Source organism: Astatotilapia calliptera, chromosome 16 (assembly GCF_964374335.1).
Source record: "Astatotilapia calliptera chromosome 16, fAstCal68.1, whole genome shotgun sequence".
Classification (NCBI taxonomy): Eukaryota; Metazoa; Chordata; class Actinopteri; order Cichliformes; family Cichlidae; genus Astatotilapia; species Astatotilapia calliptera.
Genome location: NC_137437.1, coordinates 1,426,818 through 1,443,085, shown reverse-complemented (window position 1 = coordinate 1,443,085; position 16,268 = coordinate 1,426,818). Strand labels below are relative to the sequence as shown.

The window sequence follows — 16,268 nt, the reverse complement described above, 5'->3', positions numbered from 1 at the left end:
ACGTTATTTAAAACCTGACTAAGACTCAACCTGAGGTCCCAGCCAGGACCAGCACCATCACGCAACCTATGGATTCTGCTCTCTACCAGAAAATCCTGCAGGATAATTGGGATGGGAATGTTCCACGCAACATTAGTTCGAATCCTCGGGACTGTCCGTCTGGTTGCCTGTCACGCCATCTCGCTGCTTGCACTTGAGCTCCAATCAAGCAGGGAAGCAGTGGCGCAGCCTGCAGCGTGGACTTTTTATTGCAGAAAAGAACGAGTGCAATGGTAAAGTGAAAACTGCCAATGCAACAAAGAAGGGAAATACCTGCAACATACGCACAACACTTTATCTACCTCACATCAATTACCAATTTAGAATTACCAGAAAGGCGTACTGAGAGGAAACCAAACCAGTCGTTTGGTACCGGGCCGTGAGGCTTCAGGCTCAGGTGAGAAATGATGGTTTTCAGGGTTTGTATCGTTTTGTTTTTTTAATCGTTTTTATCGCTAAATCGGTTTCCCTGGGTCTTTTCTCGTGTGTTATGAATAAATCTTCCTCTTTTTTGGTACTGGTTTTATTTTGTTGTATTCATCCGCGACACCATAAAAATATTGCTGGACATAAACCGGTCTGTAGTGCAAAAGGGCACCGCCGCCCTGCAGAACTGTTCCACTGAGCGGGTTGATTGTAACAGCAGATACTCAACGTCTTGTGTACGGTCTAAACGTGGCCACTGATCAATGATGATTGGGCTTTGATCAGTGCATATTAATGACACAGCCCATGGTTCCCTCAGCGCTGCTGGTTTCAGTCACTGTACAAATGTCCTGCAGTCAGCTGAGACTGGAGGAAGACGCCACGTCCTCATGAACAGAATCAGCCTTTTAGGAGTTCCTCACCTGGATGAGTGAGCATGCACTAAGATGACCTGATGGTTCAATTGTTTTATTAGGTCTGGTTATTGATTGGTCCTCTTCACAGCTGAAGTTTTTATATTTCAATTATTAGTTTTAGATTTGCACAAACAAAAATTCAATCAGGGCTCCTCAGTCAGTCAGTCAGTCCTGGTCCATGACTTTATGTGTCTGCTTGGTACAGCACTATCATACAGAACTCAAATGATATATTATATCCTTGGGCAGTTAATAAACACATCATATTCCTCTGGTAATCTAACCTCTGTTCAAAGACTCATCAGTTGTATTAATAACATTAACTGTTGGAGGTCCAGAAACCTTTTAGATATTATAGTTGATCACATATTTACCGTCCCTGTCTCTTAAACACAGGAATCGATACAAATATATCAAAAGTTAGAAAATGTAATTTCAAACTGACCTAGAAATGTGTTCATGCCAAGCAGGTTACTCTACTCAACGAAGACAACTTTTCTTGCTCATACAAGGAAACCCGACCATATCACCCAGATACTGAAGTCAGAGAGTTAACTTTAAAATCCATGTGGCCCCTCAGCACATTATGGACCTGCAGTCAGACCCAGGGCTGTGCGATATGACCAGAATCTCATCTCCCGATATAAAACATCTATCGTCCGATAACGATATAAATCACACAAATGTAACATTTTCTGTAAAGTCTGTGAATCTCGGGCAGGTGAAGTGTTTCCTGCTGGGCGTCGTGTAGGTGAGTCGAGTGTTTTAACGATGCATGAAACGATACATTTTTAGACAGAAGTTGTAACGGCGCCGTTTTCTTTGTGAGTATTTATTACGCGGCGTGCTGCAGGGAGAAGCCTGTTCTAACGTTTGAGTCTAAGGTTTATTTTTTAGCACCTGGCGGCTCTTTTTTGCTTCTCATCCGTAAATAATCTGCATCTTTCACGTGATTCAGTTTATTTTGAAAAGTCTCAACAGGATCTTGAGCTTTATTGTGAAAGGTTTATGTGGAACATAAACAAGCGGACACGCCGTGGTGTTACCGTAGTTGTTGCTAACGACAACGCATAAAAACAGGCGCTTGTCCGTCCGTAGTGTGGTTATATTAAATATAAGAGAAAGAGAGAACTTTAAGAATAATAACTACAGTGACATCAGAACATGAAAAACATTGCTGTAAACAGTTTATTTTGCGACACCACGAAACAAACGATAGCGTAAAATGAAACGATGTTTTTATATCGTCATCTGATATATATCGTTGTCAGACTCTCAGGTCATCAGCTGTTCCCAGTAGACCTAAGTGTGCTGAGGGCCTGTTCCTGGACCAGCTGCCTGCTGACCTGTAAATCACATATTCAAAAACATCCTCAACCCTTTCTGTCCTCACAGGTCTACACTCAGTAACTCTGGATGTGTGCGCATGCACGTCTTTAACGTCTTTAAATCCCCTTAAGACAAAACTACATGTGTTTTTCTTCTATGTTATCTTCAACACTGCATAATGAAATGTGCTGTATAAATAAATTGCCGCTGGATGCAAACAAACAGTGTTGAGTTCACATAAAGATGGTGTATGGTGGATGTTGCTGCTCTTTGAAGTCAGTTAGGTTTAGTCTCTTTCATTTTTGGGCCATGTCGTATTTGATGGGTGGCAGGTCACCTGCTCTGGTTTAAGGCCTCCCCGGGTAAATTTAATGTGTGTTATCAAAAAACTCTTCCACAGAATATTGTATCTCATTCCTCACACGTAGGAGTCAAACTGGGAGAAGATTGAGTGCAGTGGGGGAATTACAGAGTTATGTGGGTCCAGTATGTTAGTTTTCTTTCTGGAGCTGTGATCAGCTAACCTGCTGCAGGCCTGAGGTTTCCTGCCCTCTGTGCATTTAGCCAAGTCAGGATACGCTGAATTTGGTAAGTGATACTGAAGAGCATCAGCAGCTTAAATGCTGTTTGATGATGCTACTCTTGATGTAACAGAGCAGCTAGCATGGATACAGCTGTGCATCTTATTCTTACATTAACTCTGAATAACACAAAATGTAGTAATTTATTGTAGAAAACAGGTCAGAATATATACAAAACCCAGATAATCTACAACAGATTCGGATGATGAGTCATTCTACCTTTACCTAGCAGACAGACTGTGATATGTGACTGAACAGGAAATGATTACAAACGCGCCTAAGACGAATCACACTTAGCCCTATACTCACATCATGCTTACACACTGCAAGCACTTTATACATCACAGCCACTGTCTAAGCTCTTGATCCAACATGCGTGTCTTTGGAGTGGCCACAGGGAGCCTGCACAGGGAGCCTGCACAGGGAGCCTGCACACATCCAAACTCCACACCAAGCTTCAGAAGCAGGAACTATCTCTGTGAGACAGCACGTCCTTATGCAGGACTTCCTGTACCGGTGTTACTGACCTGTACATAGAGGTTTTTGCCGACTCGGTGGATTCTGATTCGATGAAGACGTCCGTCTGCCAGATTACTCGGGGTGGGAGTGAAGACGTCCGGTTTCTTGCCTGTCTGCAGGTGATACCAGATCTGCACACTCCCTGGAAAACAAAGCATAAACTGTTACAGAGCAACGCGACGCTTCATCTTATGCTCAGTGTTCGATGAAAACGTGGAATCTACAGGTCTAAATCCAATCTTGTACATATAACATTACCAGGATTCAAATATGTGTACCCTGCATTCTAATGGGTGATAAGATAAGAGAATACACCTGTCTGCTGCAAGAAGGGGACTGCCTATTTATAAATACACCACTACATCCAAGCTTCTTCAGTTACTCTCGAGAGTCTGCAAATATTTATCTCATAGCTCTTTGCTCTGAAAACTGAGCGAGTCAATATGTGCTCAGCCCCCCCCTCCCCGGGCCCCACACACACACACACACACACACACACACACACACACACACACACGCACACACACACACACACACACACACACACACACACACACACACACACACACACACACACTCGCTGCCAGATCAAAGAGTCAGAAAGCTATGCATTGTCAAGTGGAGCTAGGTCAATATTACAATTCCCAGTGTGTAAGTGAAGGGCTTTGTGTTGTGATTCATTTCAGATCCTCAGAGTGCTCCAACAGAGCAAGGTCACTGTGGATAAAGTGTCTCCCCTGCCCTTCACTGTTTACAGAGACCCATGCAATTTGGCTGCTCAGGTTTAACACACACGAGCGGATTAGGGCTCTGGCTAAAAACTGCACAGAGGTGTCACTCAATGTGGCACTCGCAGGTTTGGATGTAGCGTGGCTGTTCGCTTAAAGCTCTGAGGTCTTTGTTGTGTCTCAATCTGAAAAATGGAGACTCTGAGGTGATAAGCTGTAACATATGCAGGGACCTTTTCCTCCAGGGTCCAAGTCAAGCAGTGGAGCTCAGGCTAAAATATGAGCCTGATATTTTCTCATGCTTAAGCTAACATCATGTTATACCTCATAGTAACGTTAGTAGGTTAACAGTAACCATCCTAAATTTCAGTCTGTGTCCAAACAGTGTTTATTTCAGTCCCACAATTTATTTAAAGTGAAGTCGTACGTGATAAATAGCACAGCTACAGGAGATGTCAGTGGACTGCAGGTTAGATGTTGGGAGATCCTTCGGGACTTCCAGATACAGATGGGCAAACTGGTGACATGGGAAGCCCCCAGCAGCTTGCAGGCCTATTGCAGGGTACCCTAATGCAACCCACACTAGGGCTGGGCGAAATGGCCTAAAATCAATATCACGATAAATTAAGCAGTTAACCTCAATAACGATAAATGGACGATAACCACCCCAAGTGCCAAAAAAACAAACGGTTTTTTTTCTTCATTTGATGGGGCTGTGGCAGGCAGCATAGTTCCTCCAGTTATTTTGATAATATTATTCCCCCTAGACCTATTCATTGCAATTATATTATTACCACTTTAAAGGACTGTAAAATGTCACTGAAAATAAATGAAGACAATAGTAGTAAGTACTTTTAGTGGTTAAGATTTATTAACTGAACAAAATAAAAAGTGTAGGATACAATATGTAACCATGCTTTCTAAAAAATGTAAACAAAATAGTTTAATAATAAATGTTTCACATTGGCTATTCACAAAGTAAACAATGATTGTGCAAATGTAATGCCGTCATGGACAAAGGCCTATCTCTGCTAAGGCCTTGAGGTACTAGAACTTGTATAACTTGTAAACAAATAATGTCTGTGGAGGAAGACGTTTTGCTGGTCCTCCTACTCTCTTCTCACTTTGAGCTTTTTTTATGTCTTCGAATTGAATCACATGGTTGTGCTGCAGGTGGTGGAAGACGCAACAGTCTTTTTGCAGAGTTTACATTTAACAATTTTTTGATCAATATCATCCTTGTTGAATCCAAAATGTTGCCAAACGATTGATGATGCATTTTTTTTTGTTAACAAGCGTCTCCTCTTCCTCCTCCACCAGCTCTACCTCCGTCGCTGCTGCTTCAACATTTAAATCGTCCTCCATTTGTTCACCCGTGTCTCGTCTTGTTTCAGGTAGTAGAGTCATGTGACTCCACCCCGTCAAGTCTGTAACGTAGCACAGCGTCTTAAAGGGACATGAACATCGCCAACCTGCACATGCCTTTTCTTTTCTTTTTTTAAATACCGAATTTACCGACATGGGCAAAATGACGTCGATGAGAGTCATAAATTTCGGTAACGATAAATTTTTGATATATCGCCCAGCCCTATCCCACACTATAAGTTTTATCTACACTGAAAGTTTTAGGCTTAATCTTAAAAGTAGAGAGGCTGTCTGTTTCCTGACTCCAAGCTGGGATTTCACAGAAGAGCGGCCTGAAAGCTGGAGACTCGGCCTCCCTTCTACTTTTAGATATCCCAGGAACCAGTCGGAGAGTTAGGTGCTCTGCTGGGTTTATGTGGTACTGTGAGGTTTGTAAGTTATGATGGGCTGATTATTCAAGACGTTGTATGTGAGGAGAAACATTTCAAATTAAACTTATTAAGGAAACAGATACAGAAAGACTATGGACCTACCAGCCCTGCCATAAACACTACTGCTGTTATAACACCCCGATTCTCCCAGTTATTTATTTCAAGTCAAGTTGTGCAAGTCCAATGAACAGCTTGAAATGGTACAAAGGTTAGTGGCAGAAGTTCACAAAGGTAAGGTAAGCTGTTCTGCAGTAATGGAGGCCGATCAGGCCTGGGAAGCTGCTGCTACAGGTACAGACCCCTCTGTTAAAGCAGTGCTGGACACACTGTGGTACCCTCGTCAGCATCAGCTGAACAGGACTGTACTGCAGAAAGTAGAGACAGACCATCATATAACATTATATCATATTGTGAGGAATATGACGAGAATACATTTGAACATGTGAAAATGTCACATAGAGCTGTCACCGCATGTGTTTACATGTGTTTACATTCCCCAATGCAAGACAGAGCTGCACGCAGCCTCCGATAATCATTCCAACAACCTCATTTGCAAAATATTGCTCGTACTGAAGGTGGAAAGAAGCTGAGCAGAAGCAGACTCACCGGGAGGAGATCCCAGCAGCTGCTGATGTGCCGCACAAACAAGTGACTCCTCAGTGTCACTAGAGCGCCTCGCTAGCTAGCTGCACTCGCTAGCTAGCTGCACTCGCTAGCTAGCTGCACTCGCTAGCTAGCTGCACTCCATATGACAGGAAGTGAAACGAGGGATGGGAATTAATGGTGCAGTTACATGTAATGGAAAAGCAGTTCTTTAAACAGCTGCTTCAAAAGTTGGACCTGAGATTTAACAAAGACACAACTTCCCACATGAGCTTTACAATGTGACACGAACTCCAGGGCTGAGTGACTTCAGTTATTGTTAAACTAAAGTGTTCAGCAGTCACCGCTGTGGCGCCACTGTTAAACTATACTGCTGCTGCACATAGGCAGGGAGTGTGTGACCAGTGACAGCAGCTAACTGGGAAATCTGGTTTCTGCATTTACTTAATTCTGCGGCCACAAGCTGCAGGCACACAGAGGCTTTTTCTGTCTTCACAGATATTTTTACTGCATATTTTGCGTATATCGCCCACCCCTCGTGTGCATGCTGTATGTGACCGGCTCTGCATCGGGCGATCCATCAGCTGGTTGGCCGGCGCTGACACCTGCTGAGCTGCCACGACTGCGTTTGACTTTGTGACCCGCATAAAGTAATTATGTGCTTGACTTTCTCACGCTCTGATCTTCCATCAAAAGCACCAAGTGTCAACGGCACAATCTACACAACATTCAACAAACAGACCTTCACACATGCAGTGAGCTGTTGCTGTGCATTAAACTGAAGAGCCCTGCAAATATGACTAAATCCTTCTACTTTAGGCAGATTCTATTTTTTACACAATTGCTCTCAGCCTCCGAGTGAACTTGGAACCAGTTCACCGTCAAGGGAGCAATCTGCTGTGTAATTATGCATTATATCATTTGGTAACCATGGTAACAGGGATGTAGGCGTTCTCCCTGATACCAGAAAGGGGTTAAAAGAAAGGAAAACAGGTGTTGTGTAACTAACACCCTCCAATGCTGCAGGTGGGCGTGCTTAACCCCAACAAGACGTCGCAGTAACTGAGCTGCAGAGAGCAGAGACCATCGTTTCCATCTGTGGGATAAACCCTGTGTCTTCCTACCTTTTGTCTTTTGCGTGCTCGTGTTTGAACACAGGTGTGGGGAGCTGATGTCCTGCTCCATAAATCCATCTCCAGATTCTTTTTCTACCCATCCACCTTCAAATCTATGACACCCTGCTATCATGTCTACCGCTGTGGTTGACACCGCCTCCTTCACTGTTACCAGCGAACACCCATCCTCCCCACGCGGCCGTCCTTCAGACTCCTGACTGACTCAAATTCAGTTTCACAGCAGATACAGGTTTCGGTTACGTGTGAGCGCGACGCATGAAACAAACACAAATGGAGAACATAACAATGCAGCGTGGAACAGGAAATCAAAGCCATGTGGATGCATAAGTACTGTAAGAACGGGCCTCGTGTACTAACAGTGTACTAAATGCAGACGTCCCTCTGACCATGGATACAACTGACAGCCTGGCTGCCGTAGACTTTAGAGACTTACTCCCACTACTAACAATCATTTTTGTCCTATTTATACTGCAACAATGCACTTGTTCTGACTTCTTCCTTGGACGTCAGACGCTATCATTTAATTTTCTGTAGCCAGACTTCCTCCTTATTTTTGCCTGGATGGTGCAGATTTCTCTCTCACAACATCAGGGCAGTATGCACATAGTATGCAAACTGAGTCTAAAAGGCTGCTGAATAATTCAGATTCACCAGCATATTGGTGCAGGCTGGTTAAAGATGGTTACACACGTTTCATAAATCTGATGGTGCTATCTGATGATAGCGACTCATTTTTCAAAGCCCGGAAACAAAATCCAGACTTTCCAGTATCTGAACTCTGTGTCGGACCTTTTTCCTCCTTTCTCATCGGTGATGACACTTAAACCTTTAACAAAAACAAAGCTGCTTTGGCCTCTATGAACACTTCTCCCCTTCATGTAAGGCTGATTACTTTCTCATAGCTCCATTTGGATACTGACAGTGTTTAAAGTTAGCTGGTGCTTGCTTTGACTGACAGCTGTAGCTGCTAGCTGTCTGCTAGGCCTCGCTGGCCTCACCACTGTGTTTATGCCTTTTGGAGCATTTTAATGGAATTATCTGACATATAATACGGCCTGCTATGAACTACAGGCCATCCAATAAGATGCAGTTTTTATGATATTCCAGCTGTAATCTGATTACTGTGCTACGTACCACTAATTAGCAGTTGTGTGTGTGTTGTGCCCGTGCAGTTTATGGATTCAGTTTTCTAACCAAAGCTCTTTGGTGGCAGCTGTTGAGTTTTCCTTTCAGGTGGACCCCACACTGAGGTGGTCTGTGGGTCTGTTCCAGCCCCCGAGGAATATTCTGCCCATATATACAAGCTGATTACTTAGCAGCTGCCATTCATATAGGTTCAGTCCTACAGTAGTGTGGTGGATGCATCTGTGGCCAAGTGGACACGAGAAAGTGAGTGCTCTTTGACAAATGCAGCTAAAATGCAGCAAATAAGTAAATGAATGTAGTTTTGTTAGCACAGTGATTGTTGTTCATGCTGCTGAGCACCAACAGGTTTGTACTGCTAGGCTCCACTAACACTCACTACTACAGCACACAGATACATGTACAGTATGAGAACCGTCGTTTTCTATTCAGCATTATTTCTTCTTCTTCCTTCGAGTTCTCCCGTTAGGGGCCCCACAGCTGATCACCTCCTCCTCCTATTTAACAGCTCCGGAGGAAATAAAGGAGGAGAAAGCCTCGCTGCCGAGCACACTGGTGCCGTGTTTGCACACATTTCTAAAAGAAAGTGTACAAGCCTTCCACTCCAACAACTCCACCACCATTTTCCTGCCTCAAGCTGTGCTTTACTGTCCTCCCTGTTTCCCACACAGTGACCTGGTGGCAGCGCTCAATTCACAGCTGGTTTCATCAATAAAAGGCCCAAAACGCCTGCCCCAGCATGGCACCATGGTTTTCTTCTCACTCCCATTAGTGCCACTACATAACCCAGACTCTATTCAGAGTGCGATGCTTCTCTGGGAGGCACGAGACAGAAGAGGCTGCACTTAGGTTGTTTTCTCCTCTCTCCGTTACTACACTAATCAACTCGTTAACTCTGGCAAACCAGCTGTTGTCTGAAATCAAGACATGAACCATGTGACAGTGGAAGTGTTGACACCACATTTACAGTTATACGGTGAAATCCAGAGAAATCCACCCGAACGCTGAACTCACCCTTTGTTCACGTGTCAAAATTCCCCACCTGGACTGTAAAACAAACATTTGTCTCTTGATGCTCTTAAGAACAAAGCCCAGATTGCTCTGTGGTCAACACATACTCAAAATAACTACACAGGAATCCAAGTCAGAGGGCTACGGGGCCAAAGTGAACCTTGATTCATAAAAACAGAGTCAAAACAAATATTTCCTCCCATACTGTGAAAGAACTGCTGTAGTTCTTCAGATACCAGGATGTTATTCAGCACGGCTTCTTTGCCTACGAGAAGCATGTTCATGTTTTTAAAGTTTGCATTCACAAAGAACACGCTTGCACAACTACAACATTTCCACGTGTGATTCCTGTACGTACCATTTGTGGCCAGGATGACAGCGATGTACTGCTGGCTGAAGGTGCTGACAGTGAGCAGCATGGCTGGTCTCTGGGAGGTGACGAAGCTCAAGGCCACGTCCTCTCTGGCTCTGCTGTCCGTGGAGGAGGTGGAGGCCTGAGAGCTTCTGTTCTGCATCACTGAGAAGGGCTCCTGGAAGGTGTAGGTGACGGAGGACTCTCTGTCGAAGGACACAGACACCTCTGTGCAGACACGGGGAAACAGAAGAGACGCGTTCAGGTGCTGATTCAGCCTTTAAAGAAAAATAACTCAATAAATAATCAGCGAGACAAAATCAGCGAGCTCCTTCAGATGTGGTTTATTCAGTATCAACTGGATTTCGTTGCTTACCTAAAAATAGCCCAGCTTCAGTGTCCATCCAGCACAGCAAGGCTGCAGCAAAACTCATTCTACTATTTCATGATATTCGTGCTGTTTTCACCACTCGGGGCAATTTATCAGACTTCACACGGCTCCCTCTGTGCCCACAAATATTTTTCTCTCCCACAAATGCAGCCTCACTCCCAGAGACCTATAAACAACTTTGATGTGTAAAACTGTTGCAGTTCTCACACTCGACCATACAACCGTAAAACAAGCCTGCGAAGCACAGTGAGGAGGGTCGACAGCGTCCTTCCCCGTGCTCACTTTATTAAAGCTACGAGGTGCAGACATACAATAATGTATAAAGGCTGCTCACTCAGTGCTAGCAGGTAGCTAATAGGTACGTTTACAATATTATCACATTTTCATTTATATGAATTTCCACTGCAGTGTAACTGCATTTGCATTATTAATACTAAATGTTCACTGACAGTATTATTTGATTTTCATTCGGTATATTCAGAGTGGTCACAGTGTGGTCACAGAGTGGTCACAGTGTGGTCACAGAGTGGTCACAGTGTGGTCACAGAGTGGTCACAGAGTGGTCACAGTGTGGTCACAGTGTGGTCACAGAGTGGTCACAGTGTGGTCACAGAGTGGTCACAGAGTGGTCACAGTGTGGTCACAGTGGTCACAGAGTGGTCACAGAGTGGTCACAGTGGTCACAGAGTGGTCACAGTGGTCACAGAGTGGTCACAGAGTGGTCACAGTGTGGTCACAGTGTGGTCACAGTGTGGTCACAGAGTGGTCACAGTGTGGTCACAGAGTGGTCACAGAGTGGTCACAGTGTGGTCACAGTGGTCACAGAGTGGTCACAGTGTGGTCACAGAGTGGTCACAGAGTGGTCACAGTGTAGTCACAGAGTGGTCACAGAGTGGTCACAGTGGTCACAGAGTGGTCACAGTGTGGTCACAGTGTGGTCACAGTGTGGTCACAGAGTGGTCACAGTGTGGTCACAGTGTGGTCACAGAGTGGTCACAGTGGTCACAGAGTGGTCACAGAGTGGTCACAGTGTGGTCACAGTGTGGTCACAGTGTGGTCACAGAGTGGTCACAGTGTGGTCACAGTGTGGTCACAGAGTGGTCACAGAGTGGTCACAGTGTGGTCACAGAGTGGTCACAGTGTGGTCACAGTGTGGTCACAGAGTGGTCACAGTGTGGTCACAGTGGTCACAGAGTGGTCACAGAGTGGTCACAGTGGTCACAGAGTGGTCACAGTGTGGTCACAGTGTGGTCACAGTGTGGTCACAGAGTGGTCACAGAGTGGTCACAGTGGTCACAGAGTGGTCACAGTGTGGTCACAGTGTGGTCACAGTGGTCACAGAGTGGTCACAGTGTGGTCACAGTGTGGTCACAGAGTGGTCACAGTGTGGTCACAGTGTGGTCACAGAGTGGTCACAGAGTGGTCACAGTGTGGTCACAGAGTGGTCACAGTGGTCACAGAGTGGTCACAGAGTGGTCACAGTGTGGTCACAGAGTGGTCACAGAGTGGTCACAGTGTGGTCACAGTGTGGTCACAGTGGTCACAGAGTGGTCACAGAGTGGTCACAGAGTGGTCACAGTGTGGTCACAGAGTGGTCACAGAGTGGTCACAGTGTGGTCACAGTGTGGTCACAGAGTGGTCACAGTGTGGTCACAGAGTGGTCACAGAGTGGTCACAGTGTGGTCACAGTGGTCACAGAGTGGTCACAGTGTGGTCACAGTGTGGTCACAGTGGTCACAGAGTGGTCACAGTGTGGTCACAGTGTGGTCACAGAGTGGTCACAGAGTGGTCACAGAGTGGTCACAGTGGTCACAGTGTGGTCACAGTGGTCACAGAGTGGTCACAGTGTGGTCACAGTGTGGTCACAGAGTGGTCACAGAGTGGTCACAGTGTGGTCACAGAGTGGTCACAGAGTGGTCACAGTGTGGTCACAGTGTGGTCACAGAGTGGTCACAGTGGTCACAGTGTGGTCACAGAGTGGTCACAGTGGTCACAGAGTGGTCACAGAGTGGTCACAGTGTGGTCACAGTGTGGTCACAGAGTGGTCACAGAGTGGTCACAGAGTGGTCACAGTGGTCACAGTGTGGTCACAGTGGTCACAGAGTGGTCACAGTGTGGTCACAGTGTGGTCACAGAGTGGTCACAGAGTGGTCACAGTGTGGTCACAGAGTGGTCACAGAGTGGTCACAGTGTGGTCACAGTGTGGTCACAGAGTGGTCACAGTGGTCACAGTGTGGTCACAGAGTGGTCACAGTGGTCACAGAGTGGTCACAGAGTGGTCACAGTGTGGTCACAGAGTGGTCACAGTGTGGTCACAGTGTGGTCACAGTGGTCACAGAGTGGTCACAGTGTGGTCACAGTGGTCACAGAGTGGTCACAGTGGTCACAGAGTGGTCACAGTGTGGTCACAGTGTGGTCACAGAGTGGTCACAGAGTGGTCACAGTGTGGTCACAGTGTGGTCACAGTGTGGTCACAGAGTGGTCACAGTGTGGTCACAGAGTGGTCACAGTGTGGTCACAGTGTGGTCACAGAGTGGTCACAGAGTGGTCACAGTGTGGTCACAGAGTGGTCACAGTGTGGTCACAGAGTGGTCACAGTGTGGTCACAGAGTGGTCACAGTGTGGTCACAGTGTGGTCACAGTGTGGTCACAGAGTGGTCACAGTGTGGTCACAGTGTGGTCACAGAGTGGTCACAGTGTGGTCACAGAGTGGTCACAGTGTGGTCACAGAGTGGTCACAGAGTGGTCACAGTGTGGTCACAGTGTGGTCACAGAGTGGTCACTGGGCAACAGCTCATATCTGTGTTACACCTACACTCGTCTGCCCCGTTCACCTCAGACCAGCTGCAAGTGGTTTGACTCCTCACACTATGTTTGTCTTCCATCACCAGAAGAACCGTCTGGTTCCCCTGCACCAGTGTGCGGCTCATTACCTGCAGGAACTGTTTGCATTAACTTCATCAAAGCTTCACTGAACTTTTATTGTTGCAGGAAATCTGGAATTTGAGCAGGTTCCAAAAAGAAGACGATCACATTTGCAGTTTTACAGTTTCCCAAATACCTTCATGCTTAATGAAAACTGCCTACGTTTCAGTAGATATATGTATACACACACATATAAATATATATATGTGTCCAAGTTTCCTTTTAAACCTTTCTATTCATGACTGTGTTTGTTTGATACGCTGCAGCAAAAGCCTGGATGAACTGAACACCAGAGTTGTTTTTAACTATTAATCAAATTAAGCTTAATTAAGCTTCCATTAATTGTTATGTACACTTAACTAATAATCCAATCACATAGTGATATTGGCTTTAAAATCCATATTTGAATGCATTTCAATCAGTGTGCGTTCAGCTGATTCTTTCACTCATTCGAGAAAAGACGAGTAACAAGCTGGAACCAGGTTCGTCTGCAGGAGCCTGAGAGGACCTGACTGCAGCACCTGGTGCTGAGGCTGCGCTGCTAGCTTGTTTACTGTCTGGGTTAAAAAGCAAACCATAACTTAACGCTCAAATGAAATGCAGAACGTGTTGGAGAGTGGGTGGGATGAGATCCACGTTGCGTCTACCCACCATCTCAGTGTGCTGCTGCAGCGACGCGTTAGCAGTGAGTGTGTCAGCAGTGCTACAGTCTCTGCTGCTAGCACACACCACTGAAGCAGATAATCTGTAGTCAGCGGCAGCTCAGCTGCATGTCATTGCTGGGTGCCCAGCTTTCAACAAAAGCGTTTACACTAAGTAAAGAACAGAAGATGAAACTGGCTCCGTTCTGTCATGAAGCAAACACACTTTCATTTAAATCTCTGCAACTCCTGAACACGAACGCAACATGCACTCTATGGTAGACAGGATATACATGGATAAAATGAATCAATACTGCTACTTTGTATTCCTTCAGTCTTTGTGCTTTAGGGCTAGTTCTGATTTATGTAACTGAGGTGATTTTGCAGTTTAGTTTTGATTCACAGGGTCGTATCTGTAGGGACCACGTGTTGTGGAGGCTCAGGGAAATGAACAGTTCTCCAAAAACCTGATTTATACATGAAAATATTCTCAGCTTCTGGTTTGAAGTCTTACTTGATACAACACGAACGTCACTTTGTAACTGATGGACCCTGGAGTCAGCGTGCGCCTTTGACCATGTAAGTGACGAGCTGTGAGGAGGGGCCAGCATCACTTTGCTTCACGGTCAGATCTGCTCTGTGTCACTTCCTGTTTTAACACACCAAAAGGATCTGCTTGAGGCTTGAAGACAGAACTTTACTAAGCGATGGGTCACTGGCACCACATCTACCTGTGGGGTTACACAGTGGGCCATTACCAGGACAGAGAAGGCGCTAAATGTAGTGGGAGAGAGACAACAGGACATCCTGAGAGAGCGCGAAACTCAAGCTGCTGCAGTCACTACTCAAAACAAAGATTTCCATGTGATCGGTAAAGCTGTTACAGCAAGGAGAAGAAGCTCATTGGTTAGAGCTAGGGTTGCCAACCGTCCCTTAAAATACGGAATCGTCCCGTATTTAGAAACAAAAGTACACGTCCCGTATTGAGCTAATAAGGGACGCACTTTGTCCCGTAATACAGTGAGAATCAAAAGTAGTCTATAAATGTTTATGGAATTAACGCTTTGTTTGAAAACATAATTCCCAGCCCCTCTCCTGCTTTGTGACCAATGAGCTGACAGCACACTTATGACAATTCGAGTATGACAATTCAGATTACCGCTCATCTCATTGGTCGAGGAAAGGTCGCTTGCGGAGAAAATACCGGAAGACAACAGATGACCACAACAAGAAGCATGGCCAACAGGGGAACAAACGCCGTCACGGCGGTGCAAGTCTCGGACGACAGTACACCTAAAGCTGGGCAGACACTGTGCGATTTTTTCAGTCGCGCGATTCAGCTCCTGCTCAAACTGCACGATTGACTCGCAGGGGTTAGAAGTTGGTAGGTCACGATGCAGGTCTCACACTATACCGCCCGATGCTCTGATGCGACCTGAGTGCTCACACTGTGCCTCCATAAAATGAAGGTTATTACAGAAAATCTGTCGCTCTCTCTCCGTCTTTCACTCACACAGACACACAAACCACCACCATCAACTTTGCTAAATTGCTAATGAAAAACATGATCAGCCAGCTGTGATTGAGCAGCAGTGTAGATCCAACTATTTTCACGGTTGTTGTGGTCGTGATAATTTTGTGGTGCCACATCGAAAAGACTCGGATGAGCTTTCCAAAGTTCTACAAGTTGTGCCTCCGTCGCTTGTGTCCAGATCACACGCTGCACAGCCGTGCTGCTCCGTCTTTTTCACCGACGTTTACGTGTTTGCGCGTGAGCAGTGTGAGCGGCTGTGGTGACACCCTCACGAGCGATTGATGATCGGGAGCTGGTCGCGAGGTGTTAATCGCTTCTCGTTACCCCACGTATACTACACGATGCACGATGAAGGCCAAAATCGGGCCGATCACCAAATCGGTCGCACGACTCAAAAATCGTTTCAAAATGGGCCAAAACTTGCACAGTGTGAGCCCAGCATTAGAGCAGCAATGTTTGTTCGCTCAGAGAAAGAAAAATAGGCTGCAAAAGTACTGGGAGGAATGGGAAAAGGAAAACACCTGGCTGGGAAAGTGCACCATAACACCTATAAAGCGCACTGCACTGTGTGCCGGCGCACTTTTTCCATAGGCATGCTTCTAATGGTGGGCACATGAAGAACATGAGGGGCGTGAAAGCTCGGGGAACCCTTAACCAATTTTTTGTCCACCAGGCCACGGCAGAAGCAGATATGGTAT

General features: G+C 45.8%; 1 protein-coding gene across 2 annotated transcripts in view; it reads right to left on the bottom strand.

Moving 5' to 3' along the window:
- The window catches only part of cntnap5a (contactin associated protein family member 5a), a 148,400-nt gene that overhangs the window by 8,737 nt on the left and 123,395 nt on the right, over nt 1-16,268 (bottom strand). Inside the window, exons 19-21 of one of the 2 annotated variants that reach the window (XM_026145974.2) lie at nt 10,086-10,307; nt 3,319-3,452; nt 2,047-2,227 (exon numbers count right to left, since the gene is read on the bottom strand). In XM_026145974.2, the coding sequence (XP_026001759.1) occupies nt 2,165-2,227; nt 3,319-3,452; nt 10,086-10,307 (419 nt within the window). In that variant the 3' untranslated portion in view covers nt 2,047-2,164. Of the gene's footprint in view, nt 1-2,046; nt 2,228-3,318; nt 3,453-10,085; nt 10,308-16,268 lie in introns of those variants that run through there. The other variant, XM_026145972.2, reaches the window with a different exon arrangement.